Source organism: Hippoglossus stenolepis, chromosome 17, assembly GCF_022539355.2.
Source record: "Hippoglossus stenolepis isolate QCI-W04-F060 chromosome 17, HSTE1.2, whole genome shotgun sequence".
Classification (NCBI taxonomy): Eukaryota; Metazoa; Chordata; class Actinopteri; order Pleuronectiformes; family Pleuronectidae; genus Hippoglossus; species Hippoglossus stenolepis.
The window spans coordinates 5,317,960-5,341,666 of NC_061499.1; the positions used below are offsets into that span (position 1 = coordinate 5,317,960).

General features: G+C 44.4%; 1 protein-coding gene across 1 annotated transcript; it reads left to right on the top strand.

Moving 5' to 3' along the window:
- The first annotated feature begins 1,102 nt into the window (after positions 1–1,102).
- crybg2 (crystallin beta-gamma domain containing 2) lies at positions 1,103–23,624 on the top strand. The gene is made up of 21 exons (XM_035183576.2): positions 1,103–1,753; positions 6,069–7,233; positions 7,748–8,497; positions 14,025–14,072; positions 15,232–15,350; positions 17,065–17,287; positions 17,676–17,815; positions 17,906–18,032; positions 18,112–18,147; positions 18,239–18,378; positions 18,504–18,630; positions 19,000–19,151; positions 19,250–19,376; positions 19,461–19,493; positions 20,076–20,188; positions 20,324–20,453; positions 20,535–20,674; positions 20,916–21,039; positions 21,501–21,659; positions 21,786–21,945; positions 22,597–23,624. The coding sequence occupies exons 1-21, from the start codon at positions 1,125–1,127 to the stop codon at positions 22,683–22,685; spliced, it is 4,731 nt and encodes a 1,576-aa protein (XP_035039467.1). The 5' UTR covers positions 1,103–1,124; the 3' UTR covers positions 22,686–23,624.
- The last annotated feature ends 83 nt before the right edge of the window (positions 23,625–23,707 follow it).

Genomic DNA, 23,707 nt, shown 5'->3' on the forward strand with positions numbered 1-23,707 from the left:
TCCCTCAGAGTTTCACCTCTGATGTAATGTCATCCCCCTCGTACCCTCCCCCTCCTCCTCTTGTAATCCACACAGAGAGGATAGAGGTGAACACCACATTGGAGCCTGTCTTGGTGAAAACCCTGAATGAATGTCAGACAGAAACTAATGTTATCTACTCTCACCTGTCATCTTCGCATACTCGCAGACTGGATGATGCAGAAAGTAGATATAACAACACACACGTCGACACTCGTGATTTTCAAATGGACGCAAACACATATCGTCCTTCCTCTCTCGTCGTTAAAGACATTCCTTATTCAGAGTGGACCCGCTCTCTGTCACACGGGAAATCAGACAGTTTCAGCCTCCCCCACGACACTGTCAGGTCAGTCCCCGTGGTTCAGAACCCTCCCCCACCGGTTTCTGACTATGCAGCATCCCATGGGGCCGAGACTCGGGTTACTGACTCCAAACAGAGGGTGATCCTTGTCAAAGAGGTAGTCACAGAGGAAGTGAGTGCCGACTCGGGCTGTGTCTCTCCTGTCCCGGATAAAATGAGCGCAGTCGAGAGTCTCGAGATACAAATCGATACGACAGAGTTTTTATATGCTGCTTCTGGTGCAGGGCCGAGGGAGGGGAGCGAAGGGCCTTTGAGCCCAGCGTATCTGAGTGTGGGATCGGATGATGGCAGTGTCATGGAGGTGTACTACAGCGCCGAGGAGAACAACGAGGAGGAGGAGAGCGAGGAAGAAGAGATGTACACGATGCACGAAAGAGAGGAGGTAGACGGTTTAAAGGAGAGGGAGTGGGGGGAGGTCGTAGAGAGAGGGAGAAGCAAGAGAGATGAGGGAGAATTCAGGGTGGTGATTGTTAAAATGCAGAGCGAGGAAGGCAGTGAGGGCGACGAGGGAAACGACATGGATCTCATCAGCCAAACTGAAGAGGAGCAGCAACAACCGATGGGTCAAGTGGAGGAGACTCAAGTGCCAGAAAGCGAGATGTCTGAGTATTTGGTGAGCAATGATGCAAAGTGGCAGGAGACAGAAGTAGCAATGGCAGCGTTGCCACAGATTATAGAGGAGGAGGAGGAGGAGGAGGAGGAGGAGGAGGAGGAGTTACTGGTCACACCGGTTCGGCAGGTGATGGTATGCGAGGTCGCTCCACCCTCCAGTGAGCCACCGCATGTGCAGGGGGAGTGGTCTGAGCGAAACTGGACCAGGGCCTTGGAAACAGAAGACCACCTCAACGTAGAGAGGCAGCTCCCGAGCCAGGAGACAAGTGATCAGGTGTACGAAGACGTCAGGAGTCCTCATTGTGAACCTGCTGCTCCCTGCGACACTGGGGAGGACGATGTGATCACTCCCACGCGCAGAGAGGAACAAGTTTCACCAGGTGAGGACGAGAGAGGAGAAGCAGGCAGAGAAATCAACAGCAGAGAAATCAACAGCAGAGAAATCAACAGCAGAGAAATCAACAGCAGTGCCGACGCGGATCCCTCAGCTGGAGCAGAGGTTGTTGCCGGCATTTCGACGCACAGCACCGAGCTGCAATCAGATGCCACAGAGATTGAGCACAACAGTGATCAGCAGCGTAGCGAGTGGGAGGATACGATTACAGGGAGCGAGGACAAAAAGAGGACGGTGCCAGAACAGGTGGGAGTTGAGCTGTCAACCCTGAGTGTAGACACACACCCGCCTGATACCGAACCTGCAGGGGAGTCCTCTGAGGGCCACGAGCATCCGGCAGAAGAAGAGCCGGACCTGACTCCAGGGTGAGTGGGAACTGTTTCTCTGTTTTGATTCTTGTCCTGCAGGTGTTCTGGATTTAGAGTCGGGCTCATTCACCACAGTCTGCATGTTGGTCGTTTGATGACCACAAGGTTTGTGTGCAGGGAGCAGCCGGGGGAAAGTGCAGCAAGTGGGTTATTTCCACAAAGTCGGCAATTATGTCATTTAGGGAAATTGCAGCCTCTGAATCTCAGTGTTGGCAGCAGGTTTCCCTCTAAGGTTTTCTGCCAGACGCACATTGTTGATGTTGTGGAACCAAGTTGTTGTTGCTTGGAACCAAATTGCGACAGGAAACTAAAGCCTGTTACCTCGCTAATGAGACAATAGAGGGTATATGGCTAGCGTAACTTTCTCACCTTACCGTGTGGCCACCTGATAAGTCCCTGAACCTGGTGATGGCTAAACATCTACCTCGGTAAATAGGTCAGCAGCGTATGATCTGTCTTGTTCCCCCGACAGACCTGCGTTGCATTGAACACACCCTTTTTAATTTCACCATACGTCAAGTGACATAACCTGATGATCTGCGGCTGTTTTGATTTGTCGCTGTCATGTAGATTCATCTTGATCGATTCAGATTCATCTATCGACTGTTTATAGTCCGCAGATCACATGATCACATGATGAAGAAGGCATTTATTTATTTTATTAAACTTTTAGAAAACATTTGATCATGATTCCTTCATTTTAGGTTATTTGATTGATCACGTACATAAACAATTATTCAATTCATCTCTGGCCATGATGTGGACAAATCCACTGTTTCTAATGAATGATGCACGATTGCATTCCTTAAACTAGCAAAACATAAATGTGCTTTGCTTCTATGACATCATTTGCATAACATTTCACAAGGGGACGGCCCCCAAAGACAAATTTGTGAAATGTTTTAATGTAGTTTCCATCATGAAAGCAACCTACTAATTAGTAAGTGACATGACGGTGATTTACGATGATAGGAGCATGACAGGAGAGAGGCCACACCCCAACACTGTATAATTAACTACCTATTTTTTATCGGTAACAATTTAAAGTGTCCGATAATAATTAAAGTTCTTTATCAAGGAAAATGTCTTATCGCGGCAGATTCACTGCTTTAGTCTGTTTTCTATAATTCTGAACTGTTAAGCTGTGAGTGTGTCGTGGACGTTTTTCAACAGATTTAAACTAATCGTTAGTTTTAGGCCTAAATACTTGAGATTGTTTCCTAAATGGTTAAAAGTGTCCTGACTCTAGTCTGACACCTGGAGCACAGGCTCTCATGCCAGATTCTCAAATACAGAAATGTTTTAGTGTCACAGCGCTAAAGTAAAATGTTTAATCTGAAGCTGGTCTCTGATCGAGCCTTTTGATTCTAGGGAAGAAATAATGCTGCAGGTGATGCAGCTTTAAAGTCGTGACAACACCTTGTGAGGGAAAGTGGGTCTCTGCTAAATGACGTGTGGTGTTTGAGCAGGTGTGTTTTTTTTGTGTGTGTTTTTTGGAGGCTTCTCCTCCCACTGGTCTGTTTTTAAGTCTCCTATGCGTGACTTAATTTTTCTGTTTTGACATGATGGGAGAGGTAGATTCCTCAGAAAGATAAGTTTCATGTTAACTCGTGGCACATGCTGTGACAGGTGCACATTTACAGATACAGATTTACAGAGAAAGACTGTTTTGTAACTGGTTGCGTAACAGCACCACAACATCATTGATCATTTTCCGTTTAATTTTTGTGGCACTTTGAAGTACTTTTAAGACCACAAGGTGGCAGCAAAGACGTGTGTTTTACTGTAGTGGAAGACAGAGGATGATACATATTTACAAACTATATCAATTAGGCTGCACCACTCTGCACACACTCTTAGATACCAGTCCCCAAAATATGTAGGATTTTAAAAAACAAATCCAGATCCATGGGTGAATGGTACAGGGAGACAGTTCAGCATCCTGACTCCTGACTCCCTGGTGGATGAAGCAGTTTTTTCAGTTTCCTACATTCAGGGGAGAGACTGTGATCCTTGCACCAGCTGGTCCACGTCACTCCTGCGTGCACGTTGAGTTCAGGTGGAGGAGCCGAGACATTCTGGTGTCATCACATCAAATAGTGTCAGAACAGAGGTAGTAGATGGTTTATTCGTCTTCTCCAGAATCGTCCAAAGAACAGGTTGGGGCCTCCGACACAGACAGTGGTGCACTGAAAGATAAAAATGGAATTTAGCCTGTCTGACCTGTCTCCTAGGCGCCGTCTGTGGTGAAGTCAGGGGCAGTAACACCAGGATCCCACCCACCTCAGAGCACTGATTTGTAAAACAGATGTAATTTCTGCTGCATCATTAAAGTTTGGTTTGATTTTTCCTCATGAATTTGAGTGAAAATGCAGAATAAAATGTCCTTCTTTACACCTTCAACTCCTAAAGACCTTTGTTTCTGGTCCACCCACTCCTCTTTTGTTTTTCTTTGTGATCGTGGCTGACACGCTCCCGTTTGACACTTTGACACTTTGCTTAGAGACGAGAGAGGAATGACAAACTCGTGGAGAATTCCCTCTGTGCTGTAAAACAACATGTGAAGGTAGTTTAAAAACCACACCTTGACCTGACTGAAGCTCTGTTCAGGAAGTCCTCACCGCTTAATCCTTCGACAGATCAAATTTAAGTTCAGGAGGGTTTTAGGATGGATGTGCATGTTGTTTTACACCAATTAGTCACAATTTAGAATGAATTAATTCAACATTTACTTTGGATATTTGCTCCAGGTCCCTGAATGCATCTCGAAACGCTTCAAAACACCAAACCTTATCCAACAATGATAATAAATTGTTCACATCATGAATAAATCAGACAGAAATGAGCAGAAAGTGAATCTTTGAATCCTTAAGAATCTCTGAAAACAATAGGAGAAAATCATATTGTATCATTAAAGGAGACTTATGATGCTTTTTTCAGTTTTTCTTGCCTCTAGTGGGTTTTTTGTGAATTTAAAAATTCTGGTAAAAGTTATTTAAAAGTCATTTTTTAAACTTTTTCGACTTGTGTAAACTACACTTTTCTTTTCCTTGAGCTGAGCAAAGCTTCAGGCCATGATGGCGTTTGACACTCACCAGTGGCTTTACTGCACACTTTGTAAATGTGCACTATAATCCCCTGTAGATACGGGCAGATAAGAGAAACGTGCTCGGGTGACACACCTGCTCTCCTCTCCCCTCAAACATGTTTCGTCAGACTGGTCTGAAAATGTTCTTTAACTGAAATCCCATTTTGCCTGATGATCAGGTCACTCGTGTCTCCTGTGAGTTAACGGCCTGCGTGTCTTCTGCAGAACCTGCATGAATGGCTTCTAGTCTGTTGTGTATATGAGGAAATGGTAAAACATCCGAAAGCATCAGTTCCATCGAACCCTCTGCATGCACATAGCTGTCATTCTTTGACAGGTACTCAGGCAGGTGAGCCTTGAGAGGAATGTTTTGACTATTGTTTTGCAGGTTAGTCTGGATCTGCTGTGTGGTGACGAAACTCGAAGTTTCTCGATGGTCTCCTGAGCTGCGTAACAAATTATATCATACATACACTTAATTTCTCCCCTCACTTAGCATCGCTCCGTAAGGACATGAGGACATTTGCATGTTCAAGCACATGTGCATTGGATCTAGATTTACATAATGTGCCTGTACATGTTCCCACAATGTTCCTGTGTACAATGTACAGCGTGTTCTTGCATTTATTGTCTGTTTAACTCCCTCGACTCTCTTTTATGTGTAGATGCAACGAGAGGAAATTAAACATTCTAGTCTTCAACCAAACCTCTAAACTTAAGAATCTTTTAGCACAAGGTTAGTGGCATGTGGGCGTTGTCGTGGGGGGGGGGGGACTTTACAGTCTCCTACATGTAGCCCATCATAGAATTTAAGGGGGTTCTTACAAAATTGACACTGCTGTGGACTAATGTAATCAGCTCACTGAGGCCCTTCCTGTTTATTCTCTTGACCTTTGGAATTATCTACTTTTTACACCCACGTGTCAACGCTCCTCCCTCTCGGTTTCATGACTTTATCTGTAGAGTGAAACTTCTCCTTTCTTTTAACCTTTTTTCCTGCGTTGCTCTTCTCTTTTCCCGTTTCCACGATAAGGCTCCGATCCCTTCAGCCGTTATCTGTGAAAATGTATTCTAAACAACAATTGTAATGATGAGGCTCTTGTAAACTCAATTTTGCAAGTCAAGACATTCAAAGGAAGTCTTTGTGTAAATTTGCATTGTTGTCATTACATGGCTGCCACACCCTGAAGGCACTAAAATCAGACTTTCGTTCTGTCTGTCTAGGTCCCCGACGGCTTCGAGGACAGACGCAGCAGCTCCAGAGAGTCGGCAGACAAACGCCGACCAGGACACGTTTGACAAAATGAATTCAGGCTACAGCAACCTGAGCACCAAACTGACCCTAAGGAACTCGTCTTCCCTGGAAGAGGACGAATCCAAACAGCGTTTCCATAAAATGTCTCTGATCACTGAGGCTGACGACCTCGGACAGGACACGGTGGACTCAACTGAGTCCAATGGAAGAGACGTCGCCTCAGAGTACACGTGGAGGAATAGATTTGAGGGTGTTTCTCAGTACAGACCATACAAGGTACAGCAGGATTCCTCTTTTTCTGACTCTCAGACTTACACATCGTCTGACACTTACTCCAGCACCTCCTCCTCCTCCATCTCCTCCGCCTACTCCGCTCTCCCCGGGGCTACAGTGTACAAACCTCTGAGCGACACACTCTCCTCCTCCGCCTCCTCCCCCGCTCCGGAGGAACACTTGAGCCTGAGCTACAGGCTCAGAGACGACAACGAAGTCGACCTGAGCCGTGAGAGCGAGTCAGCGGGAGAAGCCAGATATGATTGGAGGAGGAGGAGCTTGGTGGAGCAGGAGGAGCCAGCTGCACCTGCAAGTGAAGGAGAGAGACAGAGGGAGGGAGAGGCAGAGAGGATAAAGTCACGCTGGGACTCACAACCGCTCCCTGTGTCCAGCTTCTCCTCGGCCCTTCACACCAGCCACACCGACGGGTTCACACAAGACGACAACGAGCCCTCTGAGTTCACTGGATTGTTTACAGCCACACTGGTGGAGCTGGTCTGCGAGCCTGCAGCTCCCCCATCCACGCCCCCCGCCTCCCCCGACACAGACTTCTCCAACCAGCTGGACATGGACAACCTGGTGGACACCCTGAAGAACATGGGACCCTCCTTCAGGCCCAGGTCTATTGGCCTGCGGCCACCTGCCCCAAACCTGATGTCCTCGCTGCCTCCCATTGTGGAGGATGCTCCCAGCCCCATCGCCCCTCACCTCCCTGCCTCCCTCACCAGCCCCGTGAAAACGATGGAAACCACCGGCCCCGAGTCGCTGAATGGGATTTTCACTCTGCCACCTGAGCTGGGACTGAAGAGGAACTTCCCCAGAGACAATCGATCACCACTGGAGCTGCTGAAGACCCAGAAGGTACAGTGCACTGATGACACCTGAAATAAGTACATTCATATTCAAATGAACGTTAGTGGAAATGTTTTATCTACTAAATGATCTTTCTAGGAATTAAAAAATGCAACAGAATAGAATGCATGGAGCAGGGAAATATGCTCTGGAAGTAATTATATCTAATTATCTAACTTTTTACTTGTTATTATGTAATAATTACACTGTTATTAATATAATTATTATTATTACCCTTAGATTATTATCTACTCAACCAGAATACAAAAGCAGGATAATTTGTATCCCTCTGTGGAAACTTGGCTTTTTGGCTTCAGAAAAGAGAAAAAAAATTCGAAACTACATTTTTCTTTTCCACAAACAAACCTACATTCACTCTCATTGTGGTTAAGTCAGAAATCCCAGAGACAAAAGAAACAAAACAGTCTACCTGAGGAGATCTCTTGCAGATTAACATTATAGCATTGCTTGTTTAGTTTTATTCTCACTGCTTGATTTACCGCCTGTGCTCGATCTCCTGCAGGACCAGCAGCCAGGAACACGAGGCCTGAACTTGCCTCTGAGAGCATCAGCTACCAACAGTATTGTTTTAAGAAGATTCTCTGACTCTTCCCCTGAGGACTTAAAATCCCCGTTGCTGAATGGAAACGGAATATCTCCGCCGCCCATCACAGGCTCTCGCTTCGACAACAGTGCAATCTATGGAGGCTACAGGTCATCGTCCATAGATCAGACAATGGAGAATGGAAGAGGCCATCGTCCACTCTACCGATCCGGCTCGCTTCCAGACACGGGGCCTTCAAGCGATCGCCTGAGTGTGGGAAAGAAGGACCTCGGCGACCTAGGAGGGTCCCGCTTCGATCGCTTCTCCTTCCTTGTAAACTCATCGTCCTCTTCAGGCTCCTTGACCGGAGCCGAAGACTTCAACAGCCGCATGAGTCAGCCTCCGCCGCTCAGCTTTGGTTCCCCACCTTCCAGTAACAGTCCCACCCGCCTCCTCAGCCCCACGGGCTCCATAGACCTCCACAGGTCGTTCACAACCACAGACTCCCCCCTATCCATGTTTGGCCAGACACAGGGGATGGGGATGGGTGCCGGTGCTGGGACAACGCCACCGCCCCTCCTGCAGAGGAGCTTCAGCAGCGATGGCCCCGGTGGGGTCCAGCAGACGTCACTGTTCAACAGCGCGTATGGGGGGTCTCTGTTCCAGAGCAAGGAACCTGAGCCCGACAGGAATCAAGTGTCAAAATACAGAGCCTTCCCTGACGCTTATGTGAGTATGACTAGTTTTTCTGTATTATTATTATTACTGGGTCTTGTTATTTTTGCTTAGGTGACAATAAAAATCCATCAAAATAAGGGATGATTTAGATTAAATTACATATTTTGCAAAAGCTTTATATTACTGAGAAGAATAAGGATTCGGCGTTTACACTTTTTGGTAAATAGGTTGTAGAACTTGTATGTGTAGGAGCAGACCTCAGTTCAGTGAAAACACAGTGTCAGAATAATGTGTTTCTCTAAAGTGTAAGGATGTAATAAAAAAGCAGTTCATACTTAGAAAGCAGTGCATAAACTGGAAGAGCTGATTGAAGGTTGTAATGGAAACCACAACTACATTTATGTGTGCACTTATTACATGGGCAGCTCTGAGTGTGTCTCCCCTTTGTCCTCAGTATTGTAAAACAGACAAACTAACAGGGCAGCTCACATCAGGTGAGAGAGAGTGATTCTGTGGTTTGTAGTGCACACAGCAGTGGCCCTGTTAGTCTATGTATACCTTTACTTAGTGGAACGTATATTTATGGAGCTTTTGAATTCAAATATTTGTAGACCACAGTTAGCCTGATGGTATAATGGCACCCAGAACAGTGCAAAACTCCCTGAAAGTCTCCTTTTAATTCAATCAAGCTGCACCAAATTGCAAACACTCATAGATCTAATTTTGTAAAGATGCCTGATTTATTTCCATCAAGATTTATGAATTATTCCCTATTTCACAATGTTTCAAAAAGGGAGATCAGCCCCTTTCTTTTGGATTTGTGCTCAATTTTAACTGCCACTTTCTTTGCCCATGTTACATCCTTTCACCAAGTTTTGGGGGAAATTCGTTCTGTGGTTTTTGCGTAATCCTGCTGACAAACAAAAACACCACGTCCTCGGCGGAGGTAACCAGAAGCCTCAAAAAGGTTCCTACAGTGGTCACGCGTTAGCAAGTGAAATAAAGTGCTCGTTGGTGGGATTCAAACCCCCGATGGCGACCTGTCAGCTACTGTACATCCTATTCCCACTGGTTGTCCCTAACAAAAAGGGTGTGTCTCCAGACGCATGCATGGACTCGTTCTTCTAATGCGAACGTTTGTGTGTGCATGTCAGGTGTTTAACTGATTATGTCTGACAATGATTTTTATTGGCAGGAAAGACAAGATCCGCTCACACGTGCACACATGCCGACGCTCACACCCTCCCTCACTTCTGTCTCCGTCTGATCTGTCCACTGAAAGTCATTCTGGATCATTCCGGCCACCTTCTCCCTTCTTCACAGCTCCTGCTTCAAACCATAAACTGTTTTTATGCTATCTCACACTATTAACCATTATAATGACCCATTATACATTGTAAGTGCAGTGTTTGCCAAGAGTGAGGTAACATAGAAGCCACAGAAGTGGGCCCCTGAGGGAACGATGGGATGTTGGGACATGCAGTAAATCCTTCTGCTCCTCTCTGCAGTGCACTGGGCCGTTTTGTTGATCGTGTTTCTCCACGCTGAGCACGTGAAGACGCTGTTATTTCTGCCCATGCAAACACAAAAAAGTACGGTCTGATCAGTGTGCAGCTGTCTTGTCGACTCTTAATCCGAATGTTTGCACATTCCAGTTCAAACAGTACTTGTTTTTCCTCTGGGTTGTTCAGCGATATGGCTCCTGCAGCTCTAATGTTTTTTAACTGACACAGCAGGACCTCAGCTCGTGTTCCTAGCAGCCACTGAAGCTGGCATCAGATGAGGTGTTTGGGCCTCCAGACATCTGGGGAGGGGGATATTACTGCAATAGATGTTTATTTTTCAGACAGGGCGGATTTAAAAAATGTCTCCGCTGTGAAGAACGTAGAGCCGGGCGCCTGAAGAAAGGAATGGAGAGACACATTATTGTGTTGCAAATATGCAAAGTTGCATTCCGGCCTATGATCACTTCAACAGAGGCTTTTGTTTACTGCACATACATGCACAGTTAGTGGGACCTGGTGGTGAGGGAACTCGCAGTTAAACCAGAAAGGTGCATTCCTCTTGAAATTGCATTTGTTGAAATCGTCTTCACGATAGCCATCGATAAATAGAGTCATCTGAAAAAGAAAAGGGGGGGGGGGACAAGCCTTTGTCCGTGGCCCTCGCAGAACAGCGAGTCATTTCATTCAGTGCAGCGTACCTGTCCGTCACTAACTCACCTGCACACACCCTGCCCGTGTTGTCATTGTGCAGGATTGGAGTCCTCAGCTGGACAGATGCCACAGAAGCAGAGAGACGTTAGCGAGGGCTTAGCAAAGTCACGGAATAGTCGTCTTTTAGCCGGGAGGGCCACTGGAAGGGGGGGTGTATTGGTTTAAATCTCTCTAAGCGGAGCCTAATCCTGCTGGTTTTTCCAGGATTACCAACCCTGGCTTTAAATTTTTGCAGGTAGTTTTAATGGAAACATTGTGTGATCATGCAGATTTTTAGATAGAAAATAGAGTTACAATAGATCTGATCTGCACTGAATTTGAATTCAAATTTAAATGTGGCATTCTATGGCTTTTATTGACAAAGTTATATTTAAAGTACAATCTTATCAGTGAAGGTCGTGTGTCAGTGTCCTGTGTTTGAACAGGGACATATTTTACAGCTTCATCCTGCTTTGCTTAAGTCAACAGATAAAACTAGAGACATGGAAAGTAAATGGATGAGGATTTGTTTGTAGAAATGAATAGAAACTTTTAAACTCCTCATGCATTGAAACCCCCGGCGACCCGTCTCTCAGCAGGTGGATGTAACTTTGCTTGATCGTTTAAAAAGTCTGCACCTTTTGCATTTCTTTCTTGAATCGGGCTCCGCACCCATCCCAGCTATCTGCCTGTTCCTGCACAGACACAGCCACACCTCGCCTTTTGTTTTTATTTTCACAGTTCTCCGCTCGTTTGCCTGTTATTTGATAAAGCGGAGTTGACAGGCAGAATTGAGGAGGTGGGAGGCATGAGGACAAAGTGATGACTTGTTCTCCCCCACGAGTTTTCTTTTTGTTTTCTTCAACAGCTTCGTGCATCACATGTTCACGCTCATTCTGAATAAAGGATCTGCTGAAACCGCACATTCCATCAGCGGTATCTAATTATATTGGCGAGCGAAAACTGTGAGTTTATGATTTAATTGGGCACCGGAGACTTGTCGGCACCTCTCGTAAATGAAGCAGATGTTTGGCGTTGCTTTTGTTCTCTGTTGTTGAGGCAAAGAAGTTTCAGGAAACGTATTTTGCCCAGATTCACAATTACTTGAAGATGTGTATCTGCTCTAATGGTCCGAAAATGTACGACTTTCCTCAAACTGCTGCAGCTCCTCTTCTCAGCCTCTGTCTGAAACACTTGGTTATAGCTCCTGTCTCCTTAAAACCCGCCTCCTGATGAAGTCCAGTCTGCTGTGATTGGCCCACTTGCCCACTCTGTTGTGATTGGTCAACTGCTTTTTACACATGTAGGAAATGTCGGCCCCCGCTCTCGTGTTAATCCTCAACAAGAGGAATCATTGAATCATTGTCAGTAATGGTCGAGTATCTGAGGAGAAATATTGTACATCAAGCACCATTTAGCACATTTGTCCCAAGACTTTTACACAGATTACACTGTTACATCCATCATTTATATATTTAATAATTCTCATTCCATTATAATTTGTTAGTTCAAAATGTTTCCTCCAAAACCGCCATTATTGATCATTTTTAGTCTCATTCTTATCTTATTTTATTTTATTTTTCACAACAAGCTCTTTGTGGCTGTAGCTGTGATGTGACAGTCCGACAGATTACGACACCGCGTCAGTCATCCCTCCTCTGTTGCCTCAGAAGCATCATTCACCAGTGTGGATCAGGCTTTTCTGCCCGAAATCATCCACCGTGCATTCTCCACGCTGAACACTGGACCGTGTCGTACCAGAGGAATGTAAATGTTGACTTTGACTCTTTGTTGTTTTGCAGCGTGACAGCATTTCAATGACAGCATTGTTGGGGACAAACAGCTCCACCCACGGCTGCATTGGGACACAGACAAGTCGATCACAGTTAGAAGCGATACTTGGGATTTTAGGAGCATCAGAGGTTAAAATACAATAAATACTCCAATTACTGAGAAATACAATTGACAAGCATGATGAAAACACGACAAGACAGAATTTTAGAAATTTCCTTTGCGATAAATGAGTATTTTTCACCATTCACGCATTCAATTACAACTATCTATATACGTCTGAGTGAGGGACCATTTGAGAATACAGGTGAAAAAAGTTTACATAGAGCGAACAGGCGTGACGATGTCGTTTCTAAATTAGTCAATTATTATATATATATATATGTGTATTTTAACTTTACATGAGAACAGAGAACGACTCTAACGAGGTCTGGTGACACAATAGCTTTCGGTCTCTCTTTGTTCGGTAACATGATCCAGGTGATAGCCTGTTTCCTACACAGCTCCCAGGGAGGAGAGGCCAAGTGATACCTGAGACCACACACACACACACACACACACACACACACACACACACACACACACACACACACACACACACACACACACACACACACACACACACACACACACACACACACACACACACACACACACACACACACACACACACACACTGATCTCTCTGGTGGATCTATATGCAAATTTCTCTGTGCTAACCCGCTACCACATTCCAAGTACCATGAGTAAACAAACCCAAATGGAATCGATGTCCCTGCCAATTTTTTGTGCAGCAGGAAATCACGACTCTGCTCAACGAGCTGAACAGGGACTTCATTCATCAGTCGCTGGTTCCACTCGACAGTTTAATGGGTCTGGTGTTGGTGAGCGTTGGGTTCTACAGGTACAATGGGTGAAGGTATTAACACCTGTCAAAGAGACGCTTGTTCTGGCGTTAATGATGATTCTCTCCCCTCGCGTCTTTATTCGGCTTTGATGTAAACGATGTTTGGATTGTCGAGTGTAGGATCGTTCGACCTTGGCGGAGGAATGCAATCTGCCGAGTGCCATTCTGGTTACCTCCACCAATTAGAACGATGATGGGCCAAGGAAGAATCCAATACATTTTGGCAAAGGGACGGATCCAGGAACTTATTTTATCAGTTTTTCATTGCGACATAGGGCGTTTCCCTCCTCATGTTTCTAACTTTTCACTAATTTCTCAGGGAATAATTCATGAAACATTTAGGGCCCTGATGTCTATGATTTGGTGGAGCTTGATTGAATGTAAGGGGACTGTAGAGCCTTGATGGAGGAAGGGGATGTGTTGGCCTGTGTAGATGAACAATGTAGTGAGCCAAAATAAAAGGGCTTGTGGTTATTTTCACGTAAAACACATACAGTATATTATTAATTATCAAATCCTTCTAATATTTGTATATATTCATTTGTTCACACCCCTGTGCTTTATCTTTACCTTTTATCTTCAATCATCCTCATTACCTGCTTCAGGATGTCTTATGTTGTACTCAAATACCACATATATTTTAAATTGTGCTAAAATATATATATATTTTTGTCTTTGTCCATAGCTCACAAAGGCGAAGGAGCACGGGAAGCTCAATCCTCGTCCTGGAAAGGTGAGTCTCTGCACAAACCCCTGCTCGCCAACCGCTGTCTGCCGTGTTACTTGTTCGAAGATGACAGTAGCCGTCACTGATCCCCTTCAGCCTGGGATCAGGAAGTCATTTGTCGGCTACATAAACAATAGGGCTGCCGCACACAAGAGGATTTCAGACAAATTTCAGTTCACGTTGTCTGACGTTCTGTTCCCCGTTCATTCACAGAATACAACTGTTTCACCTGAGGGAGGTCATTGATACCAGACAAATTGTTACTGTGGCTTTATTTTGGCCTCTTGCACAGCCGCTGTTTCATAACCGTTTCTCACTATGAGCAGCAGTTGTCTTGTTAACTTGATTATGGTTCATGTTTTATTTGTTCTCCACCACAAGTATTCGTCAAAAGTGGATGATGCCAACAAATACTGCATACCTGCTACTTCTGCTGCAGCCATTATTAATTTAAATGTCATTAAATGTCAGGCCTGCTCCTGCTTGCACGCTAAAGGGCGTACGTAGGTGGTTCTTTTTCTCTGAGATTGTCCGTGACAGATTCTGAATATGAGAGGAGGAGCTGACAGTTAGACTGAGCTCTTCCCCGCTGCAGGGCCTCAGACCTGAACGGACTGAACATGTCTGTAAACCTGAACTTTAAGAAACTACAGCCTTGTGCAAAACCTCAACAGGTTTATCACGTTTCGAATTTGGATGATAATCAGGCACTAATTCTGCTACTTTTCATTTTTACCTTGCACAGTTGTTCTCTTAAAGGGGACGAGCATGAAATTTAAGATTTAATTTAATCTCACTGAATATTTAGTCAGTGGATGATACTGGGTTTGTTCTTTTATTTCCCGTAAAGGTCGTTTTTCAGCTGCACAGTTTGAGCTCTTGCCTGCAGTAATTCTGAGTCATTATTTCAATCCTCCTCACCTTCCGAGTAATTTGCTAATCATTTATTTAAAAGTGATTTTCTAATCCCTGTCTTTGTAAAGTCTTGGATTTGATGATCTCGGAGTCTTTTAGCCTTTCTGCAGAGGAGCAGCAGGCAAATACCTTTCAGACAAACAGCCAGGATTCACACCTGTGTTGGAAAACCGCCATTTAGAAATTAGCCAAACAATCATTCCACGTTATTATCTACTTAGCATCTGTCTTGTTTCTGTGTTTTCTCTAGATGTATATCTTTGACCGACCGGGGATGTGCGGCCAGAGGATCGAGGTGCGCAGTGATGTCGTGGACGCTACGTCCTGGGAGCTGCAGGACACCATCTCCATCAGGGTCGTCAGAGGAGGGTGAGTGGACAGCGACAGATTACTGTCACACGTCACAGCACATCTAAATTAACGTGCTTCATATGATCCACAACAAAAACAGAAGCACTGAATCACAGTTTTATGCTTCAGACACACAACATGACTTTGCTTTCAAACTGAAATACCCTGTCAGCTGTCAATACAACGATGGAGAGAAGTACACAGGGAATAAAATCCACAACCAGATGAGCACACACCCGGTTTTTGACCGACCGACCGACATTGCCTAATGTTTTTGGACCCTCCTTCAACATTGACCTTTTGAAGTTCTTTCTGAATGTCAAGTTATGAGTCGTCACCTCCGCACCTTGTTTTCCCTGAAGTGTGAGGTGTGTAATTAAACACCGGCTGTTCACAATAAACCCCTCTCTGCAGATGTCAGAGCAGAAATGCCACCGATGCAGCGTGGATATGCAAATGCCATCAATAGCTGACACACCCGCACCCCAGCACACACAAGCTTGAACACACACTGGGCTCCGATGTGGAATGTTGAATCCAACGCAGCCAAGTGTGTGAAGCAGCACTGACACTGATGGCACCGCTCGGAGCTGGTGAAACATCCGTGTGTCCCATTAACCCTCGATTCAAACCAACTATCTACTTATTTTTCTTTGAGAGTTTATCTACCAGTGGAGTAATGCAACTATATTTATATAGTACTGTGCTAAAGAACAATTTAAAGGTACTTGCAGAAAGTATTTGGACAGTAAATAAAAGATTCTATATTAAAGTGATTCAGTTTTAATTTAAATTTGTATTCCACTACATTTATTTGACAGCTTTAGTCCTTTTGCATTGAAAACATTGAACAAATATTTAAAAGAGAAAGCATTGTTAAAGATTTTCTAAACTTTCTGTCTTGTGATATCAAAATGTTGTGTTTCATTGAGGCCCCGAAAGTAAAGAGTGACTTCCCCTTTAAATCTCTTATATTTGTTTTTTATTTCAAGCAAGGTTTTGTATGTTTAGCTCGACCGTGGCCAATCACACAAATTGAGTAAATGTTCCACAAACACTGTGTAACTTGTACTGAGCAACAGCGCCCCCTGCAGCCTCGTGTGGTGAATAACTCTGTTGGGCTCAAGTGGTTTCCAGAAAAAACAAAGCATGTCAATCTCTGACTGCGTCGTTCCGCTCACTGAAGTGAAACACAACTGAACAGGATGTTACCCGTGAACCTCGGCTTCCTGAACCTGAGCAACTGCAGCTGTAACAATTACACCAAACTCTGTTTCGAATTCGTCACAAGTTTCCTGCTGAATATTGGAGATAAACTCTGGCTCTTCATGACTTTTAAGTATTTTAAAATGATCTACAGTTCAGCTGGTCTTGATTCTGACGATTGAACCTGCGACTATTGGTCAGTTCCGTGTAATAATGATAATATAAACATTATTTACATGGCACCTTTCAAATGTTACAAGGTGCTTTACAAGTTAATATAGAGCACAATTAAAAGCAATTAAGGTATTAGACATATTAAGCCTTAAAGTTACTTAATCTGACTTTAAGTTATTGTTTGACACCCAACAAAGTAAAATGTCACAACTTGGAGATTAGAGAAAAGAAGAATCATTAATCATGAATCATGTGTGAGTGCAGATTTCAGAATAGCGATGCAGTAGCGGTTATCAAAACAAAACAGAATAATGAAAGATGTTTTCATCGTCTTCTCTCCTCTCTTCGGTAGATGGGTGATGTACGAGAAACCCAACTTCAAAGGGGAAAAATTTGCCCTGGACGAGGGCGACATGGAGCTCTCCTGCCCCTTCAGCCCCCCGGAGGAGCAGCTGCAGAACGGACAGAAGGAGGAGGAGGAGGGCAAAGAGCAGAACGGAGAGACGGGTGATGAGCAGACGGAGATAACGCCCACCAGGAGCTTCATCATCGGATCTCTGCGACGAGCCGTCAGGGTGAGAGCATCGTCGTTTGGTAGTAAAAGGATAAATACTATAGTTTTCATTGATGCTTTTGCAAAGTGACTGTCTGCTCCTGCACTCAATAGCACCATCTAGTGTCAAAGATGAATAAGTTACTGGACATCAAATATTACAGTAAAGTCTTTATGTATTTTTTTGCCATAACATTAAATCCTTACCTGCTCAGCTTCTCTCGTATAGAAAACGTTTTTTTATCGTCTTGCAGCGAAAAATCAATTTCGAAAAACATTTGACATCTGTTGTTCGTTGACAGTTTGATGAACAACAGTTTTATTATCAGCTCCTTCAGGATTGTTTTGCTTTACACTCTGTGTTCTCCTCCATTACGTGACTTTAATGGCGGCTCTCCGTCTCCTCTCAGGATTACAGCGTCCCAGAAATCAGTCTTTTCCCAGAGGAAAACGCAGAGGGGAAGAAAGTCACCTTCAGAGACACCTCTGAAGATGCCAGGATTTTTGGCTTCCCCATTAAGGCCAACTCCATCATCATTAATGCTGGACTGTGAGTCATGAACAGTCATACTACTGATATGACGATTTTCTCATTATTTCAGATTATTCCTAAACTCACGTTGTCTTTTCCTCTTGTCAGATGGCTTGTGTACGCACAGCCCTTCTTCCAGGGCGTACCACGTGTCCTGGAGGTGGGGGGTTACTCCAACCCTGCAGCCTGGGGTGTGGAACATCCTTATGTGGGATCCGTGCACCCGCTCAAAGTAGTAAGTGAACACTCTTATAAGTCCTGACAAGCTTCTTACATGTCTCCAGTGGGTGAATGTATTTTTATGTTTGTCGTAGGGAGAACCACGAGTGGAAAATCTGAGCGAACCAAAGGTAAGAAGAATTAAAACAACACGTACCTCCACATTAAATCAAAAAGGTGGTCAGTGCATCCTGGTTGTAACTGCGTCTCTTGCGTCTCCAGCTGGAGATCTTCGACAAGCCGTACTTCTGCGGGAAGTCGAGGACGGTAACCACCAACGCGAGAGACTTCATGACCAGAACAGACAAGCAGCAGACGGCCTTCATGTACAATGCGGGCTCCCTCAAAGTGCAGGGAGGAATGTAAGAGCTGCTTCCTAGTGTTGTTATCCCCACATGCATGAAACCACACCTTATTGATCACTAGTGAACTGCACCGCTGCACGATTCAGGTAGAAAGAGTTTGATTGCCTGTTTCCTTCCTGCAGCTGGGTGGGCTACGAGAAGGAGGGCTACCGAGGCCACCAGTACCTGCTGGAGGAGGGGGAGTACCAGGACTGGAGGGTGTGGGGAGGCTGCGATGCCGAGCTCCGCTCCGTGAGGGTCATACGAGCCGTGAGTTTCTCTATTTCTGTGTTTGGCTGCACGAATAGGAACCGAATTAACCGATGGAAACAGCACACAGGATCAAAATGAACCCTGCAGGACATCTGAGTCATAAATCTGATTCAACGTCATTAACTTAAAAACACACAACAAATCCAATGCAATAATGAAAATACATATATTGTTATGCCCAGCCGAGGGGAAACATAAAACACAAAAATTCTATATACAAGGATACAAAATCGGTCGGATCACACATTCTGAGGTGAAATCGTTAAAATCACTTCCCCAAATCAGAACCACAGCACAACACGGTCTGGTTGGGGGTCTGGTTTATCCCTCAGGCTTCAGTGTAAACTTGTTCTCTCTCCTCTGCAGGACCTGTCCGACCCCATGATGGTGATGTTCGAGCAGCCAGAGGAGGAGCAGGAGGCCGAAGAGAACACCTTCGAGGTGAACGAGGCCATTCCCGACGTCGAGCTGTTCGACTACAAAACGTCCACGCGCTCCATCCACGTGGTCAGCGGGGCGTAAGTCGACGGATTCTGCATTAACTACTGTTGTGACGTCACTAATTCAAGTGTTGCTTTAATACAACAATAAGACGATTGTTCATTTTTGCGTCCAGATGGGTGGCCTACTCCCACGTGGACTACTCTGGGGACCAGTACATCTTAGAGAAAGGTTTCTACAACAACAGCGCTGACTGGGGCTCTCAGGACCCTCGCATCTGCTCAGTGCAGCCCATCCTCCTGGTGAGGACTCGTGACCCTCAGCAAGATTCCCTGTGTTTCACGTGGGTCATATGTTCCTCTCACGTTTGTTTGTTTGTGTTTTAGGCTCCGCGTGACGACTCGAAGACCCGGAACCAGGTGAATATATTGTCTTTACAATCAGGTGTATCTTTTTAATCTGAGATATAGCTGGTGTCCACACTTTGAGCTTATTTTTGAAGATGTTATTTGGTGTGCAGGGATTTAACTGAAAAATATGCAGGACCTGTTGAGACACGTGTACACACACACACTTCATCAAAGGGCTGCAGATGATATCATAACTTATAAACTATGATACTGCAAGAACAGTGTTCCTCAGTTTTCTATCCTGTGTTTGTCAAAGAGTTAAATTCCCCTTTCTTTATTTACACAGAACAAGCAATGAAAACGATTAACTTCAGAGAACAAGATTAGAATTGTTGTTTCTACTTGAGAGGCCCCTGATCCGAACATCCACCCACATTGATCCAGTGGTTTATTCTCAACCTGGTTTTTTTTAAATTAAAATCTTGCATGTGAAATATTAAATTGCACAACCCATAATTAAAAAAACAAGTTGCCGAAATGTGACCTAATCAATACATCAATCATCAGCACAGATAAGAATAGAAAATAACAATACGATTTTTCCGGCTGTGTTGATCCGATCTCTCTCTTCTCCTCACCTCTGTTTATCAGCTCATTCTTTACTCGGAGCCAAATTTCCAGGGCAAGTGTCACATCTTCGACCGCAACCAGGAAGCGCTGTCAGAGAAATTCCTGACCAAGTCGTGCCGATTGGTCAGAGGAAGGTAAGGAACCACGAACTGAGCAGGGGAGACGGAGAAATTAAGGAATAAAGGAGTGTGAGATAAATAGTAATAAAAAAGTAAGGGTTAAAGAGCCGATATGTTTTGGCTGAAAGATTCCAAACCTCTGTGTTCCAGCTGGGTGCTCTACGAGGACGAAAAGCACTCTGGGAACTTGTACGTCTTACATGAAGGAGATTACCCCAATTTAACCAGCATGGGCTGCCCCCCCAGCTGCAGCTTCCGCTCCGTCAAGGTCGTGCCGATGGTGAGAACGCTCCCTCCATTTACTTACTGTGTCCTCGCCCCTCGACTTGCTCTGACCCTCCGTCTCTCCCCACCCGTCTAGACGTTCTCCATTCCCTCCCTCTCTCTGTTCGGCCTCGAGTGTCTGGAGGGCAGAGAGATCACCACGGAGACGGAGATCCTCAGCATGGCCGGCGAGGGCTTCAACAACCACATCCTGTCGGTCAGGGTCAACAGCGGCAGGTAGGTGACTTTGAATTGAGGCGTCTCACAGAGCATCTTTCTGTTTGTCCTCACGAGCGGCAGCTTGTCATGTTTTGATGACGGTGAAGTGGATGAAATAAACCACATGGATCCGACATGAGCTAATAAAACTGTTTAAACATCTTGAAAGTCAAATAATACATTTGATTACTCGGTTACATGATAGCAAACAGTTTGTCTGTAGCTGCCAACGTCTAATCCCGTCTGTCTTCCTTTGCAGTTGGGTGATATGTGAACACAGCAACTACAGGGGGCGCCAGTTCCTCCTGGAGCCCATCGAAATCACCAACTGGCCAAAGTTTAGCTCGCTGTCTACGATTGGCTCGGTGTATCCAGTGATACAGGTTTGTTAACGCGTCGTCTTTACAACCTCTTTTCAAACAGTTCACATGCCAACAGGCAAAGTCCTGGTTGTTCCACTACGATGTGAAAAGTGTCTGGTGCTGCAGAGGAATCGTTATCATTAGCACATTTGTAGATAATTTATTAATATAGATATAGAAGCCACATTTCAACCAAAACTTGGCTACCAATTACAAATATGTTGTTGTTTTTAGAATAGTAACAATTGTTTAAACTATATAAAGGTTTAACATTATGCATAATTTGATAAAAAACACTTGATTGACAGATGACTTCACAGTTAGCTCGTCACTGAGCTCCTCGTCGTCAGCTGTGCTTCACCTGATTTAACTCCAGTCATTGAAATTAACCTTTTCATGAACATTCCATGGTTTAAGGTCAAATCAGCCAAAGCTCTTATATCGTAATGGTCTTTATATCGTGGTGTTTTATTCTCCTGCAGAAGCGCCAGTATTTCCGCATCAAGAACACAGAGAGCGGCCTCCCCGTGTCCGTCCAGGGCGGCGTGGAGGAGATGAAGTCGGGACGAGTGATGGTGACGGCAGAGGTGGAGCCGATGACTGACATCTGGTTCTATCAGGACGGATTCATCAAGAATAAGGTAGAGCTTGATTTAAAGGTTTACACAATGGAAGAATCTTCCAAACCAAAACCTGGGATACATTAGAAACACCTTGAAATACATCAGCTGCTCTGAGGGTTTACTGTGTGTGACCTTTTCTTTCAGCTGTCCACGACCATGAGTCTCCAGGTGATGGGAAACATAGAGCCGGCAGCCAAGGTGGTTTTGTGGTCAGAGACTCGGCAGCCAATTCAGAACTGGACGACCCGGATGAGCGGCCTCATCACCAGCCTCACTTTCCCTGGCATGGTCCTGGATGTCAAAGGTATGAAAGAAGAATAGAACAGAAATGGGCTAAGGGAGATTTTTATTTTTTTATTGTGAATATTCTTAAAGCAACACTATGTAGGTTTTACTGAGCAACAGCGCCCTCTGCATCTCAGGTGATGAAATGGTTTTCATGTAGAGAAAAAACTAAGTCTATAAATCTCTTGACCCTCAAATTTAACCAAAACACAACTGAATTGTTATATTACCCATGATCCTCTGCTTCTTGAACCAGCAGAACTGCTGCTGTAACAAATCCACCAAACTCTGTTTAGAATTCTTCATATTTTAAAAGTCTCCTCTGAATATCGGCGATAAACGCTGGTTTTTATGACTTCTGAGTCTTTTTATCTTTTTATTTACTTATCTAAACTCTAAACTAATCTTGATAAAGCTGTTTTAAGTCAATGAAGTTGTATAGTGTTGCTTTAATATGAATCCAAATTCGTCGGCGTAATTGAAGTCCCCATTTCAAAGTAAGAGCTGATGTTGGATAGCTTTCATTTCTCTCATCTTGATTCACTTTAACTGCTTTAGCTTGAAACCGAGACTCTCATAAAACAATGCAGGACTTTGAATTGTTGCATCGCCTGTGCCTGATAATAAAAGTGTTGCCACGACGACTGTAACTTGACTTTCTTTTCTCCAGGTGGAAAAACGTACGACAAGGACCATGTGGTGATCATGCCAGAGAACGACGAGAGGCCGAGTCAGCAGTGGGAGATAGAGCTGCTATAATAAACCTCATATTCCTCTTTACTCAGTTCAGCAGTGCATCAACAGTGCCTTTCTTTCTATCTGCAAAAATATTCCCTTAGCATTCTGCGCACTGGGAACCGACCGCTGTCACTGTCAGTTTATTTAAGTGCCTGTATTTTTGTCTGAACTCCCATGATCCGTATCCCAAGTGTAAACACAAACAATCCGAGGCCGGAGTTTCGATGGTTCCTCTTTCTCCGAAGTCAGATAAAGACTTTCTGTGCGACAGAACGACCACAGACAAAAAGACGTGTCAGTGCCTCGACCTGCTGCAGCGACTGGTGTCATCAGGAGTTAAAAAAAATAAAGATTTAATGTATTTCTCGAGATGTACTGAGCTGCATGGACCCACCCGCTCTCTTGTATCCAGAGATCAGGAGCACAGGTTCACCTCCTCCACCACTTTGACCTTGAACTCATCATTTGTCTACAATTTGTATATTCAAACCTACAGAAGAATCTCCCTGTTCATATGTCCCCAGGCTCGTGCTAATTTCCCTCATAACTGTGTTTACGATGTAGAAAAAGCAGGTTTTAATAACAATAACTTCTGGACGTTATTTTCTTACTGAGACGTTCTACAGACGGAGAATGAATAAAGCCAAACGGATGTGTAACATGCAAGAAATGCATGTTCCTCTTTTAAAAGATATTTTTATATACTGTACATGTATCGTCTTGTTTTGTGGGAAGTGTTGCAGTTATGTATACATAGAGAATATCACATTATCGACTAAATGGGTTGTACGTGTCCAGTTTCTGTCCAGTTTCTCTGTTTTCTTGCTTTTATTGTGCTTTTTTTGTCGAGTTTTTATCAGCTGTATGTTAATATTTGATACTAAAGATATAATGTAAAATGTGATGTTAAAGGGAGTGGTTTTAAAATACTGAAAACAAAAATAAACACATTAAAACAAAGCTGATGGATTGAAAGAATCGTAATTAATGTCACAAGTATTTCTTTATTATGATGTCAACATTGCTTCAGTTTCCACTGTTTA

Excerpts from the sequence above, each read along its gene's own strand:
- crybg2 (XM_035183576.2), top strand. The coding sequence starts at position 1,125 with ATGGTATGCGAGGTCGCTCCACCCTCCAGTGAGCCACCGCATGTGCAG. Across the intron at positions 15,351-17,064 it reads ATCAGGGTCGTCAGAGGAGG|ATGGGTGATGTACGAGAAAC; the intron begins GTGAGTGGACAG and ends TCTCTTCGGTAG. Across the intron at positions 17,288-17,675 it reads CTCTGCGACGAGCCGTCAGG|GATTACAGCGTCCCAGAAAT; the intron begins GTGAGAGCATCG and ends GTCTCCTCTCAG.